The following is a 23,229-nucleotide window of genomic DNA, read 5'->3' as shown; positions in this document are numbered from 1 at the left end:
GTAGGGGACTGGCTCAATGAATAGTGGTTTGACCAGATGATCGCAGCAGTCAAAATCGAATGAGGGTGCGCCTGCGAACTAAAATGAAAAACACTCCAGGATATGCTGTTGAGTGAAAACAGTGGTCATTTAGGTTTTTTGAAAAAAGCAATATAATCCTATAGTACAAGTACAGTGGCAAATGGCCAGAAAAGTCCCAATGCACCCCAGCCTGTGGGACTTTTCTCATCCGCCCATGGGCATCACCTGACGCACAGCTGTGAGCGTGCAGTGAAGGGGCCAGAGGGTGTCTTGTGGCCCTCCCACTCCACCCTTCTCCTCTGCCCTTCCCAACTCCAGTCAATTAAAACCCAAGTCCATTTTGCCGCCCATGTCCCCTGATCTGTCTTAGAACCTTCAATGGCTTCCTGCTGCTTCTAGGATAAAATTCGAACCATGTGGCAAGCTCACAAAGCACTTTGCCATCGGGCCCTGCTGAGCTTCCCAGCTCTCTGTTCATCCCTACCCTGCAGCCACACCTTTGCATGTGCCCTGCCAGAAGCATCACAGAGCCTCACTAGCTGGCAAGACTTGCTCACAGTCCCTCCTCCTGATCCCAGGCTTCTCTGTAAGCCCTGTGCAGTGTTTATTTGATTCATCAAGGGCCTTAGTAAACGCTTGCTCAGCCAACCTTCCTTTTCCTGACCCTCGTCAACATGTTTGTCATGTCACTTCCTTGGAATTGTAAAAGTTCCTTTAAAAAATGCCAATTCTTCCCCTACCCCAATTCTTCTCCACCAGGCAGTCCTGTCTCCTGGCCCCCAGGAGCTGCCGTGCTTTGAAGAGGCCCATCAGGGGCATGAAGGAAAGGGCCACGTGGAAAATCGAATGGCTTCTGCCTGTCTCTGAGGCACCATTATTGCTGCATCTCTGTCTTTTGATTCAGTTGGTTTTTCCCATTCTTAGTGGGTCCTCACGAACTAACTCTCCTTCCCACCAACTGTGCACTCGGCAATACTGCTTATTTGCATTTCCCTTTTTTTTGAGAGGGAGTCTCGCTCTGTTACCCAGGCTGGAGTGCAGTGGTGCGATCTTGGCTCACTGCAACCTCCGCCTTCCAGGTTCAAGCAATTCTCCCGCCTCAGCCTCCTGAGTAGCTGGGACTAGAGGCACACACCATCACGCCCAGCTACTTTTTGTATTTTTAGTAGAGATGGGATTTCACCATGTTGGCATTTCACTTTTTTTTTTTTTTTTTTAGATGGCATCTCGCTCTGTCACCCAGGCTAGTCTCGAACTCCTGACCTCAGGTGATCCACTCGTCTTGGCCTCCCAAAGTGCTGGGATTAAAGGTGTGAGCCACCACACCCAGCTGGCATTTCATTTTCTTGGATCCCAAAGACACTCTAATTCTTGGGAAGTGGGAAAGTGGTTCCCAAACCTTGTTCCAGGGGTTATCTTTGAGCTAGTCAGAGAAATTTTAAGGCAAAAATCAAATCAAGGTGGACTTTTATCAACTTACATACAGAATTTAGGGCTAGGAATTTTTCGTTTCTCGGTTTTCTGCCATAAAGGGGCCTTCACACCTTGGCATCTGCTATCACTTGTCTGTTAATGAGAACTTGCGGTTGATAAAACAAATGATTCAGAAGCAAAAAATAAATACCAACAGAAAAGGCTTAGGATGTTTCCTTGGGTGATTTTATGGACTTTTCCTTTAGATACAGACTTGAGACACAGATGCAAGTCATGCTCTCTGATGACTTCTGTGCTCTTGGTTCATACGATGGAGTAGAATACAGCAAGAGTATGTTGGGTTCCCAAAGCACACCTGATTTCCAGGTATTCTGCTTCTGAATACACTTCAGAACGGAGGGCATGGCAGTTCATGGAGTGGAAAGCAGGGAGCCCTGGCTGGCCACTTGTGAGCTGGGTGACACTGGGTCCTGAGGAATTACACTAGCTTCCCAGAGCTGTTGTGAGACTCCATGGGGACTGCCTGGCTCAGGTGGGTGCAGTGCCAATGATGGCAGTCAGCACCCCAGGGGACAGGATGTGTGCCGGGCTGGAGGCCCAATTTGTGCTCTTCTCCAGCCCTGGCTCAGCCTCTGAGAGCTGTGGGGCCTCAGGCAGATTACAGGGCCTCTTCTGCGTGAGGAGGAAAATTCTGCCTGCTCTATTACACCCCGGTGTTTTATCAACACGCAGGGAAAGTCTTTGTGAAAGAGCAACTCTGTGCCACTGCAGCATGTCTTTGTTATTGACAGCAGAAGGGCTACCGTATTCGTAATTTTGTTCATGCTAACTGATTAATCTGTAGAAAAGGAACCTATTTTCTGGGGTCCCAAGGCTCAGCCCTTAACTAACTAACTAACAACAACAACAACAACATGGCAAGAGCAGCTAACTTTTGCTGCATGTTTTGTATGTGTTAGGCATCGTTCTAGGCACTCAGGTGAATGAACTCATTTTATGTCACAAGAGCCTAATGAGGGGACACTTTTATCCCATTTTTTGTTTTTTGGTTGTGGTACACATAACAAAATCTACCATCTGAGCCATTAGTAAGAGTACAGTTCAGTTGTTAAGTCCACTCACATTGTTGAGCATCACGCCTGTTTCTTATATGAATAAACTGAGATCCAACAAGGTGAGCTAACTGGGTCAAGGCCACCTAACAAGTTTCCCGTGAAGGTGGAAGGCTGGGACTTGGGCCCACACTCTTTGGCTTGTGCTGGGTGCCTTCATTCTGCTGCTTCTCACCTGGGCAAATACTCTACTGCTGGGAAAAGAAACCCCACTGTGAATGAACGGAAAAACAATGAAAAAAAGGATGCTGGAATTGATCATGGACACCCTGGGGTGGGAAGATTTGGTAAGTTCGATCTTTTCTTGGTGTTTTCCAGTCTTTTCTGACTGTTATGCACTAAATGTGCTTGACTAGGAGGCTGGAGGATGAGGCTGGAGAGCTCTATCCTATGTGTGGGGCCAGGCCCGTGCTGGTGAGCACACAGGGTGTGCGGCCAAGCCACCTGCTCTGCCACTGACACTGGCCTGTGCTGTGCTGCTGGCAAGGCTGCCCTGCTGTGGGTCCACCCGAGCCTACAGAACATTCTAAGGCGTAGCCCAGGTCAAATGGCAGATTGCATATGGGGTTTGTTCTTTCCCCCCACCTACTGCACGGGCTTCTCTATTAGCAACCAGGGAGTATTCCCTGCCATCTGACACACTCTTATGACCAGAAGGCTCCTGGGCATACAGATGCTTTGGCAGTCCGAGCTAGGTAATGACCCCGAAGAGTGAAGCAACACTCAGTTCTTTGGAACTCTCTTCTTCCCCTCCCTCCACCTCCCAGAAAAGCGTCTGGGCAAGATGGCTGGCCCTGCCTACTGTGTCCATATTTAGCAAGAGAGGGCTCCCTATGGCAAGTGCTACTGTGTCTATCGGGAAAGTGTCTTTGGGGGGCATGTTGTGAGTGGGGAAACCTTGCAGGCCCGGATCCAAGAACTTGGTTCCTTCTCTGGCTGTGTGAGCCCAGCTCCAGATTCCCGAAGGCTCTCGCTCTCCACAGCTGCTCTGGAGCCCTGAAAAGAGGCTTGGCAAACAGGCAACCCCTTGGACTCAGCTCAGGGCTGATTTTTGAGTAGGATCTGTTCCCCACACCCCTGCTCCACCACTTGAAGGCTGATCTCTTAGAGGCAATTACCAGAAAGCTTTGAAAGGGGCTCAAATCCTGCTGCTTTTGTTCAGGCAGGATTTTGAAGTCATCTTTCTGCTTTTTGTTCATGCACACCAGGGACAAACCTGTGCAGGAACAAGCCCTGCACTGCTAGCCTGGTTTGGAAGTGGTGGTCTCAGGACAGAGCATCTTTCTGCATTGCTGCTTTGCAGGTTTGTCCTTGAGACACTGGAAGTGGGTCTTGGGGCACGAGGATGTGGGCGTATGCCAGGGTGGATGACGGAAGAGGAGAGTAGGGAACATTCTGTCTAGACCAGGGGCATCCCTTGAGGACCCTCTCTAAGGACGGCCTATCCTACAGATCTCTGATATTCTGAGACAGGCGGAGCTGCCATGTGAAGTAGCTCAGTCATTGCAGGTTGAGCAATCCAAATTTGAAAATCCAAAATCCAAAACTTTTTGAGTGTCGACATGACACTCAAAAGAAATGCCCATCGGAGCATTTCAGATTTCAGATTTTTAGATTAGTGAAGCTAAACCAGTAAGTATAATGCCAATATTCCAAAATCCCCCCAAATCCAAAATTCAAAACACTCATGGTTCCAAGCATCTTGGATAAGGAATATTCAACTTGCACCAATGCCAGCCTTGAAGCAAATGGGATTTAGAGGCAGGAAGGGGAGGTACAGATCTCAGCATATCTCATGTGAGCTCTGCAGTCTTGCTTTGAGCCTCAGTTTCCTATCTGTGAGGCAGAGCAAGTGATACCAGCTTCCAGGGTGGTCGGGAGGATAGAATTCACGCATATAAGGTGCCCGACATGGTTAATTCTTCCAAATTATAGCTCACACTTCCAGAAATAGATGCAAATTTTTCTGTCTAAAATATGCTTAGAGTTGGAGCCGACAACGTAGTTTCGTCTGGTACCAGTGAGGCCTTAGGTGGCTGCTGTTAGCCCCTTATTTCAAAAAAAAAAAAAAAAAAAATCAGAAAAGGGGAATTTACATTAGCTATGAATTAAAAGTTGGTTCACCATGCTGGTGGGACTCAGGGTCTGACACTGGAGGAAGGGTATCTGGTGTGACCTTGGGTAGGCCACTTTCTGACCTGCAGAAAGGGAAAATGGTAACATCTTCCTTCTGAGGGCTGTTGGGAAGCTCGAATAAGAATAACGCATAAAGTGCTTAGCAGCCCAATAAATTTTGCTTTAAAAAAGTTCTCAGGGTAGGAATCAAGTTTCCATAGCTCACGGACCCGCCTCACTAACCTGCTGGCCCAAGTCTCTAAGCAGTGAGCTGAAGGCTGGGAAAGGGTTAAGACCGGGCTGGAGAAGCTGGAGGAAGCCCCAGGTCCTTCTTCCTGTGTGACTCCAGAAAGGGTATTTTTTGCCTTCGGGAGCTGCAAGGAGAGAACTGGCTCCAGCTTTATAATCAGAAACAAGAAAAATAAGAGGACTAAAAAATTAGTTCCTGGAAAATGCCACCATGAGATGACATTAGCACCTAGGACGTTATCCTCAGGGGAGGTCTGAACTGATGTCTATGAATGAAACATCGATTTTCTTTTTGCCTTTTTGGATGGTGGTCGGAGGCTTTGCGGTCAGCTCAGTTGGCTCGTAGCGCACTGTCATCTCTGCATTCTTCCTAAGTTACTCAGCTGCCAAGGGCTGCCTCTGGAACGGGCTAGGCTTTTCCACGGAACTATTAAGTGCTCTGAGTCACGTGACCAACCCTGCCGGTTTAGGCGCTTTTGATAGATAAAGATAATACCGGTGAAAAGCAAGGCATGGCCCAGATACTCAGGAGAGTTAAGTGGTTTTTTTTTGTTTTTTTTTTTTTTTTTTTTTTTTTGAGACAGAGTCTCACTCTGTCACCCAGGCTAGAGTGCAATGGCAAGATCTCAGCTCACTGCAACCTCCACCTCCCGGGTTCAAGTGATTCTCCTGCCTCAGCCTCCCGAGTAGCTGGGACTACAGGTGCCCGCCACCACACTGGGCTAATTTTTGTACTTTTAGTAGGGATGAGGTTTCGCCATGTTGGCCAGGCTAGTCTCGAACTCCTGACCTCAGGTGATACAGGGGAGTTAAATATCTACCACAAGACAGCTGGAGCCCCAAACCCAGTAGGAAGCTGGGACAGGAAGTGAATAAAGTCCAGCTTAGCCCTTAAGGGATGAAGTCCAACTTGCCAGCTCACACCCAAACCACCACCAACTGGCACCGGGTACCAGACCTGAGTAAGACAGAAATGCCCTGGCCTTAGGGGTTTATAGTCTGTTGGGAAAACAAGACTGAACAATTCCTCCAGCCCCATCCTCTGTCCCCCAGCCTCCCATCCACCAATCCATCCATCCGCCCACACATCGGCATTCACTGAGCAACTACTTCATAGGCATCAATCAGCACTGTCAAGGACAAGACAAACGAGGTCCCCCACAACCCTGCACCCACCCCCTGGCCAAGTGCCTTCCATTCTAGTGCAGGATAGTGTCAGAGAACAAGGAATACAAGAGGCAATTTCAGCTAAAGCTAAGGACTATGAAGACCATGGGAAAACAGTCTGGTAATTCCTCAGAAAGTTAGATTGTCACATGACCTACTTTCTACTCCTAGGTATATACTGGAAATAACTGAAAACAAAACAGGCGTTCAAACAAAAGCTTGTGCACGGATGTTCACAGCAGCCCATTCACAATAGCCAAAAGGCAGACACAGCCCAAATGCGCATTGATGGATGAAGGTGGAAGCAAAACAACGTCTGTCCATATAATGCGTATTATTCAGCTAAAAGAAGGATACGTGCACCTTGAAAACATGACGCAAACTGAAAGAAGCCAGGCATGAAAGGCCATGGATTGTATGATTGATATGAAATACTAGGTATTCTAGTATCTAGTATTGATATGAAAGACTAGGTAAATCTATAGAGACAGAAAGCAGATTAGTGGATGCCAGCGGCTGGAGAGAGGAGGGGGATGAGGGATGACTACTTAATGGCTATGGGGTTTTCTTTTGAGGGGATGGAAATGTTTTGGAACTAGAGGAGGGGATGACGGCACAATATTGTGAAGGTACTAAATGCCACTGAATTGTTCACTTTCAAGTGGTTAGTTTTATGTTGTGTTAAATTTCACCTCAATTAAAAACAAGCTGCCGTGCAGAGAACTAGGGTGACCTGGGCACTCAGGGAAGGTCCCTTTTTGAGGTATTGGAGCAGAGCCCTGAGTGCTGAGAAGGAACCAGCCATGCAGAGGGCTCCAGGCGGAGGGAAGCGCGAAAACAGAGGCCCTGAAATGGGACGCACTTGGCCCCGGTGAGACACAGCCAGCCAGCCAGTGCGGCTGAAGGGCTGGATTGTGTCAATTGCAGAGAGCCGAGGGGAGAGGGCTGGGAGCTGATCCCAGAAGAGGGCAGGGGCCAGACTTCATGGGACCATGGGGCCACAGAGAGGGGCTGGTGACAGGAGGGGCTGGGGGGTTTTAAGGAGAGAGCAGCGGAAGAGGCAGAGAAGTCCCTGTCCCGGAGTGAACAGGCTGGTGGGGAACGGCAGATGGTAAACCAGGTGGGAACAGGTCACTTTTTTGTCATGTCACTAAGCCCTCATCTGCAAGGGCCAGGAGATGTCAACCTGCCTGGCTGCTCCTCTGAGCTGTGTGTTCTGCCAGCCCTTCCCACACCCGCCAACCCACCAGGGTAACACCTGTAAGCAGCTCCGGTCCCCTGCGGCCTCCTGAAGCAGCCTCTGGGCCGGTAGGAGCCCAGAGTGAGGAGCAAGGCTGTTCTGGGAGGCCGTAGCCCCTGACACCCCTGGGTCATTTCTGGGGAACAGCTTCTGCTCTGGGGTCTGCTGGTCCACTTGGAGTTTATGGAAAGGGTGGCCTTGCAGGCAAGTTTTGGACACCCTGCCCATCATGACAGATGCTATCTCTAGAAGCAGCTGTTGCTATGGGCCAGGTCCATGAGGCACTAACCACAGCAACATGGCACCTCAAAGCCACAGAGAGCTCAGGCTAGAGTCTAGGCCTGGCCATGCCTGCCCACCCCCACATACTGGCCACCACCGACCCCCCTCCTTGGCCAGGCGCATGCACAATCCCTCATGAAGCTGAACATTCTGTGAGGGTGAGAGCCATCAACATAAAACCAGCCAATAAATAGAACTTGGAATTTTTTTTTTCTAAGCCAAATGGAAGAAGAAAAATACACCAAAGTGGCTAGTCACCTATTAGCCCTGATTTATACACTACTTTAATATCTCCTCCAAGAAAATGAAAGGCATATTTTCATCAAATATAATCGTTTATAGCTTCTAAAGGGGAGACAAACTGCTCTATGACAATTACCTGGGCCCGCAGATAAAATCGGAAGATGTGTCCTAATAAAACACCCTCGTCTGGCAGCCACCCCGAGGCATGCAGCCAGAGTTGTTTTCTTCCTTGTGAATCATTATCCAGGCAGAAGCAAGGACTCCATGCGCTCTGCGGCTTATGGGGAGGGGCACCATTGCAGAGGGTGAGAAGTGGTCACGCCCCAGCGCCCACGGGCCCTTGATGGCAGTGGTGAGATGTCATAGTATCAGAGGCCAACCCGGGCCAGGTTTCTGATGACCGAATCTCCCTCCACTGCCCAGCTCCCCCTCTGTCACTACTCTGTGGCTTCTGTAAAACTCTGAGTAGGACGAGGGTGGTGAAATTCAGTTGAAATTTAGCAACCAACCTAAATCTGTCACCTGGGTACATGGTCCTTAGACACACATCTTGCTCTCTTGGTGACAGAAATTTAGCTGAGGGATGCTGCTTAAGGTCTTCTGGGTTCTTAGTTCCTTTGTGTTCCCTTGTCAAAGTGCCATGGACTAAACCACCAAGTATCTAGGGCCCCAGAGGGACTTTCCTCGTCTTCCCGTGTTCAAAGAAGGAAGAAGGCCTTTGATGGGCTCTGTTCCAAGGCTGAACAGATAACAAATGCAGGCTCATTCTTCACTCAACAATACTGAGTACGGGCACAGAGCTAGGCGCTGAGATACAGGGTGAACAGCACAAAGGTTCCCACGCAGGCAACCCTCTCTGCAGGGGAGAAAGACTATGACCAGGCACACAAAGGCATCAGCCAGGTAAGGAACCTCAGTTCTGTGGATAAACAGAACCAGGCCAGGCTGGGCGCGGTGGCTCACGCCTGTAATCCCAGCACTTTGGGAGGCTGAGGTGGGCGGATCACAAGGTCAGGAGATCAAGACCATCCTGGCTAACACAGTGAAACCCCGTCTCTACTAAAAATACAAAAAATTAGCTGGGCGTGGTGGTGGGCGCCTGTAGTCCCAGCTACTCGGGAGGCTGAGGCAGGAGGATGGCGTGAACCCGGGAGGCGGAGCATGCAGTGAGCCAAGACTGTGCCACTGCACTCCAGCCAGGGCGACAGAGCGAGACTCCATCTCAAAAAAAAAAAAAAAAAAAAAAGGAACCAGGCCAATGCAGTGGAGGGAGGGGGCAACCCTAGCCAGGAGCTGATCTGAAAAGGCCTCTGAAGAGGCGGCACACAGACTAAGCTTGAGCCGTTAGCGGGAGGCAGCTACACCAACATCTGGGGACAGACATCCAGTGCAAGGCCCTGAGGCAGGGAAGGCCGCAGTGATTCACAGGAGTGGGTCTCAAAGTGTGGTCTGGAAATCCTTGCTTTCATAAAAATAGTAAGACATTTTTCTTTTATGTTCGTTCTCCCAGGGGTGTACTGAGGACTTTTCCAGAGGCCACAGCATGCATGCTACCACAACAGACAGAAAACAGAAGCAAAGAGGAGAATCCAGATGTCTTCGATTAAGCCAGGCATTAACGAGACTTGCAGAAATGTGCACAATGAATTTTTTTTGTATGTTTTGGAAAACAGAGTTATTGTTCATAGAAAACTATGTTAGTTATGAATATATGCAGTGGGTTTATTCAATAAGTATATATTAAAAGCATTTCTTAGTTTTAATTTCTAATGTCATAAATATCTATAAATATAATCTATCTAAATGAAAGCTCTTTAAGTTCTGTAATACTTTTGAAGCGCATAAACAAACACGTGGGTGCTGAGGCTAAAACTCTGAGAAATGCTGGCTTAGAGAAGCAGCAGGGGCTGGCAAGGCTGGGGTTGGGGCTAGAGTGAGCTTGGGGTTGGGGGAACTTCATCTGAGAGGCCAGTTGGGGCCGGATCTCACAGCCACCACCCAAGATCAGAAGGAGAGATGTGGATTTTGTTCTAAGTGCAACAGGAAACTTCCAAAAAGCTGGAGGCAGGGGTATGACGTCATCTGATTTAAGTACTAGAAGGATCCCACTGGCTGAATGGAATGTGGGGATCCTGAGAAGCCTTCTGTTGCAATCTTGGGAGATCTGGGAGAGGAGATCTCGGATCTCAGTATTTTCTGGGGGCCAAGCAGGCTGGTGGGTGTGGGAGCAGGGTGAAAGTTTTAAGAATGATTCCAAAGTGCTGAATGGCTGCTGCTGTGGGGGAGCCTGACTACTGAGATGGGGGTGGGAGCAGCCTATGCTCCCACCATGCCAAGGCTCTTCAGGACACAGCTCTGGGGCCAAGCCAAGGCGGGAGGGCAGCGAGGCCTCCGTCTTTGCGGGGCTGCTGCGATAAATAAGAATGTCTCCATCTCACTCCTCACAGCTGAGTGGCACTTCCAGGGGTAGTCAGGGGAGACACAGCCAAGGGGTGGATGCTGCCTTCAGCAGCCACCTCTGACTTGCTGTTGTCCCAGTTGGCACAGCCTCACGCTTGCTGGCCCTGGGACCAGCAACAGGATATGGGGCATCCCAGCTGTGCCAACCACCCTGCCAGGCAGGCCCAGGTTCTGGAGCCGGGCCACACTCCTAGCATTTGATGTTCTCACCCACCGCTGGAAGGCCAGGCCGGGTAGAAGAGGTAAGCAATAAGCCATCCTAAAGCATTCTGCAAACAGAGAAATGATCATGTAGATGCTGAAGAATGGGCCGCTTGGCTCTATTTATTTACTTACATTCTACCTTGTTCCAAAAGGGATCGGAGCAGAAATAAGGCCTGGGCTTTTCTCCTTAACCAGTAAGTTCTGAAAGTGAAAGACGCCTCAATGACCCTAAAGAAGACATTTCTTCCCAGGTCAATTTGTACTTAGTTAACTTAGACTCAGTCACACTTTATATTTACTTAGCAATCACGGCTACAGAACACGAAGTAACCTGCAGAATTTTTTAAGCAAAGAATCCTCCAGACCCTGAAACAGGCAGAATCATCTCACATTTCGTCACTGAAAACAGGTGGTGCCACAATCAGTCTCTCAGCCTAAGATTACTTTTTTCTTTTCTTTTTGAGACAGGGTCTCACTGTTGCCCAGGCTGGAGTGCAATGGTACAATCATAGCTCACTGCAGCGTCAACCTCCTGGGCTCAAGTGACCCTCCCACCTCAGCCTCCTGAGTGTAGCTGAGACCACAGGTGCACACCACCATGCCCGGCTAATTTTTTATTTATACTAGAGACAATGTCTCACTGTGTTGCCCAAGCTGGTCTCGAACTCCTGGGCTCAAGCAATCCGCCTGTCTTAGCCTCCCAAAGTGATAGGATTACTGGCATGAGCTGCCATGCCCAGCCCTAAGACTGGTTTTAAGAGAGAAACCAATCACAAGCTGTGGGTGGCAGAGTGAATTGGTGTACTGTTTTTCTAGAGTTCACATTGGGACTACATATATCAAGATTAAAAACCTTCCCCTTTGGCAAATTCACTGCTAGGAATTTATCACACAGACATGCGAGATTTGCACAATTACACGAAGACACCCTAAGGATGCTCACTGTGACACTGTAAGAGCAAAACACTGGAAATGACCCAAATACGAAACAGCAAAAAAGATTTTTTTGCCCATCCATATGACAAAATACCATATAACAGTTAAGGAGAATTAGGTTGATTTATACGTGTTAATGTGTGACACTTTCTATTAAGGAAGAAGCAGCAAGGTACAGCATCAGACATACGGTATACCCCATGTGTAAAAAACAAACAGACGCATGACATACAAAGAAATATTTCTGGAAAGCCAGGCAAGAAACTATTAACAATAGTTACTTCTGAAGCAAAGTAGACTTATTTTTCATTTGATCATCTCCTGTCTGGATTTTAAAAAATCATATGCCTACAGTATATACATATAAATAATGAATTCATCAAATCAAACAATGAAACTAAAATAAATCACGTGGGGGAACCAGGACTCGGGTTTTGAGCAGGTTCATATGGCTGCGTTTTGTTCTTAAATCAATAACTGCTTTTGAAAACATTTCACTACACTTGCAACTTAAGTTTGAAGCCCTATGTGGGGAGGGGTTAAGTTGTGAGAGAGAGCTTGGCCAGCGCTCTAAACTTTCGCAATCAAAAGAAAGGCTCTCTTTCGAGGGATAGGGGTGCATACGGATTTACTTAAAGCAGACATGTCAGAACAGGAAGGGGAGAACTCGGTCTTCTGGAGAAGTGGTCCTTTCCACTCTGACAAATCAACAATGAACTTTCCATTCAAGTTTCTGTTTTGGGAGGAGCGGAGGAGGAGGGTTAGAGATGAGCTGTGGCAAAAGTGGGAGGAGACGCCCTCATATGGAAGGAGTGGACAGCTGACCTGTGGGCAGCATGGCCTTCTTCTGAAGTCTCACTTCTTCAGGGGGTTGTAACCAGAACCAAACACACTCTCTCTTTCTAGTCATCTTACATGGAGAAGGAAATTACTCTCCCACAACTTCATCACTAATCATTTAAATGTTTCCAAGAAATTTCCAAGAAAATTCTTAGTCAATTCTGGGAAGTTCTTCCACATACCCAACAAATCTCTGGAAAACCAAACCAAACACTAAAGGGAAAGCCAAAATTTATTTTGGGGGCTGTGTTTAATCTTGCACTGCACTTTGATAAATTCTAAGAAGCTGGTGCTGCCAGCCGACAGGGCTTCTGAGAGAGGAAAGGCAGCTCACACAGGCTCCACAGAGAGAAAGACCTTGAACGCCCACCATGATGAACGAGCTGTAGCGCAGGACGGGGGGCTGGCTCACCTGGCACCTTGTCCACTGATGCAAACACGGAGCGCTGCACTGTGGGGTCACTGCTGCCCCGGCGCCCCTGGTCGTAGAAGCGGAAAGGCAGGTGCTGAGTGGAGGTGGAGGAGCCGAGTCCAAACCCCAGGACTTCAGTGGTGGGCTGGATTGGGAGGTCCAGGAGGGCTACGGTCAAACAATAGCATGGTTCACTCTGAGCATGTGGGATAGAGGGGGGTGGTGAGAATTTGGGGGGGGGGGGGGACATTGTAGTGGCTGTGGCCCTGCCAGGCGCATCACTTGGTAGACGCCAAGTGGGCGGCAGGCAGCCTTGAGCTGGAGAGACCAGTGGAACATCAAAGATCCCACTGAGGCTCAAGGCACAAGCGGATGCCAAGTGAGGGCTTCGGGCCAAGGTTGAGACCAAGGAGAAAGGGGTTTGAGCCCGGGCTCCTCGAGTGGAATGGATGCTGCGTCAATTTCCACTTTGGATTCTCAGCTTCCACATGTAAAGGACCCTGACAAAGGCTGTTTCAGACACCAAGCGACTGGGGCCGAGTCTGCCCAGAGAGTTCACACATATATGTGTGTATGCATATCTGCACATGTGGAGGAGCATGTGAAAATATGTATGTGCATGTACATGTGTAACTATGAGTGGGTGTTTATCTGTCTCAGCCACTATCCTCCCTTCCATAAATAGATCTCCCAATATATCCATTTGGAGGGGCTTTTTAAAATCAATTTAAGAAATACCCAAGGCGTTAGTTCTAACAGCCACTTTACAGCATAATTCTCAATTTTCAAATGAAGTATTTGGCCTTCATGCCAGCTGTGAGAAATTGCTTTACATGAAGAAAAAAAAACCTCTCTGAAAATGAATCTTAAAAGAAAGGGCTGAATGATTTAAGTCACTTTGCACATTACAAAATGCTTCAGTAATGATTCTGTAGGCCAAGTTTCAGCTAAGTGAGAAATGAGACGGGGACGACAACGTGGGACGCGGGCCTGTGCAAATCAGCACAGTAAATCATCGCATCGGTAACGCCCAGAAACTGGCCCTCTGAGGGTTTACTTTGAGACAGGGTCTCACTCTGTCTCCTAAGATGGAGTGCAGTGGTGCAGTCATGGCTCACTGTAACCTCCACCTCCCAGGCTCAAGTGATCCTCCTGCTTCAGCCTCCTGAATAGCTGGGACTACAGGCATATGCCACCATGCCTGGCTCATTTTTCTATTTTTTTTGTAGAGACAGGGTCTTGCCATGTTTCCCAGGCTGGTCTCGAATTCCTGGGCGCAAGTGAGTCACCCGCCTTGGCCTCCCAAAGTGCTGAGATTAAAGACATGAACCACCGTGCCTGGTCAAGGGCTTATTTTAAAGTTATACCTTGAGAAAGCACCCCCACATCCCCAGGTAGGCTTAAAATCCTCTCAGCAGCCACCAGGATGACCACTGGTGCCTGAACTGAATGGCACTGGATTATCTTGAGAAAGACTGTTTGTAATTTTAGGTGGTGACAGCATGCCTTCCCCCCACGCCCAGGAGAAGGCCTTGCCTTCCTGCCCAATGAACGCATCTCCCTCATTTCTGTGACTTTCCTTCTAAGAAATCTTGGCCTTCCTAACACTGGGCAGTGTTGGGCTTTCTCAGAAATTCACCGCAATCCCTGTGAAATGTAAAATGACTTCCTTCCAAGGGTTCCAGCCTTTCACCAAGCAGGGCTGCCTCTTATAAGAACTGGGAAGGGGAAGGAGGAAGGCGTAAGTTTAGAGTAGGAAGTTCTGCCTGTGGGTTCTGCCTGTGTGACTTTGGGCAAGTCCCTGAGCCTCAGTTTCCTACTCTGTAAAATGGGCAGAGCAGGCCCTACGGAACTCCAGAGTTGTTTTAAGGATCGGAGGTGGTAGAGTAATATCAAAGCACTTTGTTAACATATGCTTGAGAATTTCAGTGTGAAGGGCTGACAAGAGTGGTCCCACACTGACGTCTACTTATTGCTGGCCTCCTGCCTGCTAGGGAGGGCTCCTCTTCTCTTCCATGCAGCCCTAGAAACTGACCAGAAACCAAATACCCAGGAAATGGGACTTCTTCGTATTTGTATAAAACAATTCCTGAATCATAGGTGTCTTCTTCTATGCTATGCGGGTTCTCAAGGTCAGTGTGAGAACTACAAACAGCCCTGCCCCACCAAGTGCTCAGAGGATGCCCTGCCAGGGTCCGGCCACTCACCAGCTATTCTCTGCATCTTCATGCGCCTTGCCTGGATGCGGCCTTTGGCCAGGCGCTGCTTGGCGATGATACAGCGGATGTGGTCTGAGAAGATGAAGGTGGCCTGGAGGATGGGGAAGGGCTTGGAATGGGGGCTGGACGCAGGCTTGTGGATGGTGATGTTCAGGGCACGGCTGTCGTCCTCCACGCCAGTCACCTGCATGTCCTGCACAGTGAGAAGTAAAGGAAAAGGCATTCGTTGGGTTTGGGAGGAGGGTCGCTAGGAGCTGTGGCATCATGAGGCATCTAGAAAGAGGTCTCCAAAATCAACTCTGCTTTTGATCTAAGACTGACAGCCTCCCAAGTCCAACAGAGTCATGGATGGGCACAAGGCAGACCAGGCAAAGTGGGAGAAGACAGTGTGGGAGGAGGCACAGAGTACCCCAAAGGAGCGGATGCCGGTGGTGGTGGCTGGTGCCTGTTTTCCATGAGGACTTGGGTCAGCTCATGAATAACAGCATACCCCCACAAGCCTCTTCAAGGGGCCACAGGTAACACGACAGGCAAACTCTTACTTCTGAGAAGCCGGGGATAATGAACCAAAATTACTATTACCATCTGGCATGATCTTAGATATAGTCGCTCATCTACTCATCAATTTCTTCCTTACTTCTTCTAAGAAGGGGACATCATTGGCAACCATTTGTATGTCTTTGAGAAACTTCTGGTCCCCAAAGGGAAAAGCTAATCCTGAGAAAGGGACAGGGGCTGGGCACGGTGGCTCACGCCTATAATTCCAGCACTTTGGGAGGCCGAGGTGGATGGATCACGAGGTGAGGAGTTCGAGCCCAGCCTGGCCAAGAGGGTGAAACCCAGTCTGTACTAAAAACACAAAAATTAGCCAAGCATGGTGGCGTGCGCTTGTAGTTCCAGCTACTCAAGAGGCTAAGGCAGGAGAATCGCTTGAACCCGGGAGGCAGAGGTTGCAGTGAGCCGAAATCTAACCAGTGCACTCCAGCCTGGGCAACAGAGTGAGACTCTGTCTCAAAAAAAAAAAAAAAAAAAAAAAAAGAAAGGGATAGGGAAGGTCATTGAGCAGATATTTGAAGGAAGCTGTGTTTCAAAGGTGGAGAAGAAATGAACATGTAGCAAAATATAATAAAGACAAACCAGTCTAAAACCTCAGAACGGACTCTGCATAGAGAATCTGCCCCCATGAAGGTTTGAGGTGATCTGATATAAAAGCCTGAGAGGGGATGAACACAAAAGTCAGAAATGTTAAAGGAGGTGGGAACAACGTTGGAAAAGGCTCACAGAGGAAGACGGTTGCGGTTCTCAGGCATTACATTTGGCACGGGCTCTTTGGAGATAACACCCCCATCAAAACGCGGCAGTAAGATCAGATGAGGTATTCCGCATTTAAAGCAGGGAGTGTGGTATAGTAAAGACCTGACAAATAGCACCCATTGGAAGACGGCCAAAAAAAAAAGGTTTATGTGGCTTTCATTGTCTGATAGAAGACACATATTAATTCTTCAGGGGAGGAAAACACTTGCCTGACACTAAATTCTAAAGGAAATTAATAATAAGCCTAGATAAAGCCTAGATAGATAAGCATAAGTCACTTAATGGACAATGTCTTACATGGAGTGTTTTTTTAAATGAAAGATTCTTCTATAGTTGTTTCTCACATCACACTTTGTAAAAGACACTTTTACATTAGAAAGATCCTGAAGAAGAGGAGGTTGGGGAAGAGGCTGTAACAGCAGCTTCAAGTATGTGGGTGGTTCTCGCAGAGAGCAGGACACAGACAGCAGGTCAGGCTGTGGCGAGGCAGAGGTGGGGCGGCCTGAGCAAGGCAATTCCAGAAACCAGGGCTGGCTGGCAAAGAAATGGACTGCCTTGAAGTAGGGCAAAGCTCAGGCCTGAAGTGTCGGCTGGACATCCAGGGACAAGGGGTATGGCAGAGGGGCGAGCTGGGAGGCTGCTTTCAACCCTTCTGATTCTTTGCTTTATTCACTCAAAGAGCTGCTACTAGTCACCTATCACATCGACAAACTTTTTTTTTTTTTTTTTTTTTTGAGACAGGGTCTCACTCTGCCACCCAGGCTGGAGTGCAGTGGCACGATCTGAGCTCACTGCAACCTCTGCCTCCTGGGTTCAAGCGATTCTCGTGTCTCAGCCTCCTGGGTAGCTGGGATTACAGGCGCCTGCCACCATGCCCAGCCAATTTTTGTATTTTTAGTAGAGACGGGGTTTCACCATGTTGGCCAGGCTGGTCTCGAACTCCTGACCTCAAGTGATCCACCTGACTTGGCCCCCCAAAGTGCTGGGATTACAGACATGAGCCACCACGTCTGGCCCACGTTGGCAAACATTAAAAACAAAAAAGAAACAAAAAATCCCCAAAACCCAAGCCCCAGCTTGGTACTTGGCAAGTTAGAGCCTAGCTCTGCTGGAGTGACGTTCAGCGGAAGGGAATTCTCAAAAATGCCAGTGGCAACAATCATTTTAGAGTGGTATTTGGCAGTGTCGACTAACACTTAAAATTAGTACATCCCAGCTTCTTGGTATCTGCCTAGGGAAACCTTGCCCAAGTGCATAAAGAAGTAAGAGTGATTCCGTTCATGGCAGCACCATCTGGAAAGTCAGAAAACTGGAAATAGCCGACAGGGCACGGGTTAAATACGCCTTGCTATAGTCACACAGCAGTGAAAAAGAATACCAGGAGGTCTGCGTGTACTAACGTGGCTGGCTTTCCATGACATACTATTGATATTGAATGAAAAAAGCAAAGTTTAGAACATATTCAATGTGATATCATAAAAAACACGCACACACACTCTCAAGTATATGTATATAATTTTTAAAAATAGTACATGTAGTTACATTTATATATGCATTTGGCAGAAAAACAGATCTGGAAAGGTCACAATGATAATGAAGATTATCTCTTGTGGAGGGGAGGTGTAAGAATTGCGGGTTTTGGTCAAAGAGGACTTTGCTCTTAACTGTGCATTTATGTGATATTTTAGCTTTTTTCGGGGTGACAATTTGTTCACATATACCTTGTATAATATCATTAGAAATTAATGATAAAGATGATAATTGTGTGTGGGGTGTGTGTGTGTTTGTAGCCAACTGAAAAGAGATTCCAGAGCTCCTGGCCATCTTACCTGCAATAGGCCTGCAAACTTGACCACTCCCCAGCCAAGCCTGGACACATCAGGCTCCACCAAACTCATCTGGTAAATATCCACAGCCAGGAATCGCTGGACCATGCCGCCATCCTTGGTGATCACTGTACATGCAATCAAGTCGCTGTTATCTGGGAGGAGGAAGGTGAGAAGAGAATGAGGCACAGTCTGGCTGCCCAGGGTGATGGAGACACCAAAGCTGACTCTCATTCTACCAGGAGCAGAGCACAGTGGTTAGAGTCCAGGCCTAGTGTCACACAGACCCAGGTCTGAGTCCCTTCTCTGACAGTTATGCCGGGAAAGTTTCTTTGCCTCTCTGGACCTCAGATCTCTCATCTGGATAATAAAGATAATGCCCACTCCCTCAAACTGCTACTAGTCAGGACTGATATAAAGCACATAAAGTACATAAAGCATCTGGCCAATGTTTACTGCATGTTAGGTGCTCAAACCGTAGCTTAAAAACAACCAGCATGGCTGGGTGCCGTGGCTCACGCCTGCAATCCCAGCACTTTGGCAGGCCGAGACAGGTGAATCACCTGAGGTAAGGAGTTAGAGATCAGACTGGCCAACATGGTGAAATCCCGTTCTCTACTAAAACCACAAAAGATTAGCTGGGTGTGGTGGTGGGCATCTGTAATCCCAGCTACTTGGGAGGCTGAGGCAGGAGAAATGCTTGAACCTGGGAGGTGGAGGTTGCAGTGAGCCAAGATCGCACCTCTGCACTCCAGCCTGGGCAATAAGAGCAAAAACTCTGTCTCAAACAAAACAAAACAAAACAAAACAAAACAACAACAAAACAATCAGCAATCCAAGAAAGAAACTGAAGATGACACAAACAAATGGAGAAACATCCAACGCTCATGGATCACAAGAAATGGTATCATTAAAGTGACCATGCTACCCAAGGTGATCTACACATTCAATGCAATTCCTATCAAAATACCAACATCATTTTTCACAGTATTAGAAAAAAAAATCCTAAAATTCATATGGCACCAAAAAAGAGCCCAAATAGCCAAAGCAAACCTGAGCAAAAAGAGCAAAGCTAGGCCAGGTGTTGGTGGCTCACACCTGTAATTCCAGCACTTTGGGAGTCCGAGGAGGGAGGATCGCTTGAGCTCAGCAGTTAGAGACTAGCCTGCGCAACATGGCAAAACCCCATCTCTACAATAAATGCAAAAAATTAGTTGAGTGTGGTGGCCCACACCTGTAGTCTCAGCCACTCAGGAGGCTCAGGTGGGAGGATGGCTTGAGCCCAGGGGGGTTCAAGGCTGCAATGAGCCATGATCATGCCACTGCACTCCAGCCTGGGTGACAGAGACCTGGTCTCAAAACAAACAAAAAAAGAGCAAAGCTGGAAGCATCACACTACCTGACTTCAAATTACAAGGCTGTAATAACCAACACAGCATGGTACTGGCATAAAAATAGACATATAGGCTGGGTGCTGTGGCTCATGCCTGTAATTCCAGCACTCTGGGATGCCGAGATGGGCAGATCACTTGACGTCAGGACTTACAAGGCCAACTTGGCCAATGTGGTGAAACATTGTCTCTACCAAAAAATAAAAAAAATTAGCTGAGCGTGGTGGTGTGTGCCTGTAGTCCCAGCTACTTGGGAGGCTGAGGTGGAGAACTGCTTGAACCTGAGAGGCGAAGTTGCAGTGAGCCAAAACCGCACCACAGCACTTCAGCCTGGGTGACAGAATGAGACCCTGTCTCAAAAAATAACAAAAAGAAAAACACACGGACCAACAGAACAGAATAGAGAGCCCAGAAATAAAGCCACATATTTACAGTCAAGTGATCTTCAACAAAACTGATAAGAACATATACTGGGGAAAGAACACCATCTTCAATAAATGGTGCTGGGAAAATGGGATAGTCATATGCAGAAGAATGAAACTGGACCCCTCTTTCTCACTGTATACAAAAACCAACTCAAGATGGACTAAGGACTTAAATGTAAGACCTAGAACTATAAAAATCCTAGAAGAAAATCTGGGGAAAACTCTCTGGACATTGGTCTGTGCAAAGAATGTATAACTAAGACCTCAAAAGCACAGGCAACAAAGCCAAAAATAGACAAATGGAACTTACTTAAACCAAGAACCTCAGTAACATTTCAGTGCTTCTTTAAAGACTAATGGCAGTTTACAGTTGTGATGGTTAAACTGAGTTCACCTAATTAAGTAAAGACAGTAAAGCAAGAGTCCCCTGAGCCATGACAGAATCACCAAGCCCTCAACTCAAGGTATGACAATTTAAATTCAAGCCCTGCACTAGACGTTGTATGTGGATGGGCATTGGATGTGTACGGCACTTGGCCCTTCAGAACCAGTTTCTCCATTTGTAAAATGAGAATTACGTCCCTTATCTTGAATTGTTTGGTGTGTTAAAGAGAAAAGGCGGGAAAAGCATGGGGTCTTGTGCATGGGAGTCCTCTGCATATGCTAGGTTCCTTCTCTTACTTGAAAGTTGTCCCCAGCTGGGTGCAGTGGCTTGTGCCTGTAATCCCAACAGTTTGGGACGCCGAGGTGGGAGGATTGCTTGAGCCCAGGAGTTCAAGACCAGCCTGGGCAACATAGTGAGACCCTGTCTCTACAAAAAGCAGAAAAAAAATTAGCCTCCCAGCTACTTAGGAGGCTGATGCGGGAGGATTGCTTGAGCTCAGGAGGTAGAGGCTGCAGTGAGCCATCAGTGTACCACTGCACTGTAGCCTAGGTGACAAAAGTGATACCCTCTCTAAAAAAAAAAAAAAAGAAAAGAAAAAGAAAGTTATCCCCAAATTCAGTGTCTAATTGAATGCCTACCCTTGACTTGGAAATCACCAGAGTAACATATGACCATTAGATCTACGGTCTACTGGTGTACGCAATCCTCTGCCACTTATGTTTTAAACGAGAGAGCTCAGTCCGGAAACAACCTAAATGTCCCCATACAGGAGAACTATTTGAGTACAATTTTTTCCCACCAGATGCAAAATTATATACCCATTTAAAAATTGTTTAACCAAACTGTGGACAGTGGTTACCCATGAGGAGCGAAGTGAGAATTTGGGGTAGGAGTGTGTGAGTGTGGGAGAAGTATTAAGGAGAGAACTTTCATTTTTACTCTATGTCCCACTCTACTGTTTAAAATTATTTTAAAATGAGAAAAGCATTCAAGACATACTTTTGAAACACATATAATAAGCCCAAGTTAAAAATCATGTTTTACAAATAATTGAAATGACTGTGGAAAACATTATAATTTTAAATGAAAGAGGATAAAAATGTTATTACCATGAGTTTGATATGTTTAAAAAAAAGTATCACTACAAAGAAATACTAGTACAGAGAAAATGTGCCAAAATATTAACAGAAGTCTCTGATTAGAAGAGGGTAGGTGAGATGTTTTGTTGTTTCTTCACAGTTTTATTAAAGTATAATTTACATACCATAAACTTCACCTATTTTAAGTATACAGTTTACCTATTTTGAGTATACGGTTTGAGTTTTAGTAATTTTTTTCTTTTTTTGAGCATAGTACCCAACAGTTTTTCAACCCTTGTCACCCCCCTGCCTTTGGCAGTACACAGTGTCTATCACTGCCATCTTTATGTCCATGAGTATCCAATGTTTAGCTCCCACTTATAAGTGAGAACATATGGTATTTGGTTTTCTCTTCCCACATTAATTCGCTTTGGCTGCCAGCTGCATCCATGTTGCTTCAAAGGACATGAGTTTGTTCTTTTTTATGGCTGTGTAGTATTCCATAGTGTATATGTACTACATTTTCTTCATTCAGTCCACCATTAATGGGCACCTGCGTTGACTCCATGAGTTTGCTATTTTGGATAGTGCTGAGTTTTAGTACATTTACAGCTATGTATTACTACATCCCAGTTGTGGAATACTTCCATCACCCCAATAGGTTCTGTTGGGAGCACTTTAACCAGATATGTGGCTCAACTTTACTGGGGGAGGAGAAGGGTGACATGGGTGTTATCAATTTTGGCCAAAACACACGATAACAAACTTGGGCTTATGCATTCTCCAAGGATTTCCCCCCTCTCCTTTTCCAGTTTTCATCCTGATCTAAAAGCCTAGGTAAATTTCTCTTTCCTTTCTCGGGTAACCCCCAGCAACATACCCCTCGGTTCAATCCTCCGACAGTGTAACCTGTCTGAGATTCTGGTTTTGTGTGGATGTCACCCAGTTGGTCCTCTCGGTCTTTACAGGCCTCGTGTTTCCCTCTATTCTCTCTAGCACATGACCCCTGAAGTCAGCCAGGTACCCCCACAGCAAATCCCAGCACCAGATAGGCTTTATTGAATTTGTACCTTTTTTTTTTTCTTTTCTTTTTTTTTTTAGACAGTCTTGCTCTGTTGCACAGGCTGGAGTACAGTGGCACGATCTCAGCTCAATGCAACCTCTGCCTCCACGTTCAAGTGATTCTCCTGCCTCAGCCTCCCTAACAGCTAGGATTACAGGCACCCACCACCACGCCTGGCTATTTTTTTTTTTATTTTTAGTAGAGACAGGGTTTCACCATGTTGGCCAGGCTGGTCTCGAACTCCTGGCCTCAAGTGATCCGCCTGCCTTGACCTCCCAAAGTGCTGGGATTACAGGCATGAGCTACCACATCTGGCCCAGTTGTACTTTCTTATTATCTACAGCAAGAATCTTCTTTCCTTTCCCAACAGTCCAGCAGGGTATTTGAAAATATTTTTTTAAAAATATATTTTAGGGCTGGGCACAGTGGCTCATGCCTGTAATCTCAGCACTGTGGGAGGCCGAGGTGGGAGGATTGCTTGAGCCCAAGAGTTCATCCTGGGCAACATAGTGAGACCCTGTCTTTAAAAAAAATTAAAACATGTATGTTTTAATATATTATGAAATGTATTATATTAACATAAAATGTACAACAGTATGTATATCTTATGATGAATTTTTAGTTCCATACTGGATGATTCTCTAGATGACTAGTCTTCTACATTATTAAAAAAGGAAGTCATCATATTCATTCTTATAAACATTTTCTTTGTGGTAGGTAGGGTTTGTTTTCTTTACTCAATACTTAAAACAGGCCGGGTGTGGTGGCTCATGCCTATAATCCCAGCACTTTTGAAGACTGAGATGGGTGGA

At 47.0% G+C, this 23,229-nt stretch overlaps 1 protein-coding gene across 13 annotated transcripts in view; it reads right to left on the bottom strand.

Annotated features, from left to right (window-relative positions):
* The window catches only part of CLEC16A (C-type lectin domain containing 16A), a 231,993-nt gene that overhangs the window by 43,519 nt on the left and 165,245 nt on the right, over nt 1-23,229 (bottom strand). For all 13 annotated transcript variants that reach the window (XR_010124241.1, XM_054452621.2, XM_054452616.2 and 10 more), the window contains 3 exons: nt 18,078-18,229; nt 14,923-15,127; nt 12,716-12,883 (listed from right to left, as the gene is read on the bottom strand). Coding sequence is in view for 12 of the 13 variants with exons in the window: in XM_054452621.2 (XP_054308596.1) it covers nt 12,716-12,883; nt 14,923-15,127; nt 18,078-18,229 (525 nt within the window). In the remaining variant the exon portion in view is untranslated. The remainder of the gene's footprint in view (nt 1-12,715; nt 12,884-14,922; nt 15,128-18,077; nt 18,230-23,229) is intronic.

This window comes from Pongo pygmaeus, chromosome 18, assembly GCF_028885625.2.
Source record: "Pongo pygmaeus isolate AG05252 chromosome 18, NHGRI_mPonPyg2-v2.0_pri, whole genome shotgun sequence".
Classification (NCBI taxonomy): Eukaryota; Metazoa; Chordata; class Mammalia; order Primates; family Hominidae; genus Pongo; species Pongo pygmaeus.
The sequence above is the reverse complement of the archived record's forward strand: the minus strand, read 5'-3'. Positions and strand labels throughout refer to the sequence as shown.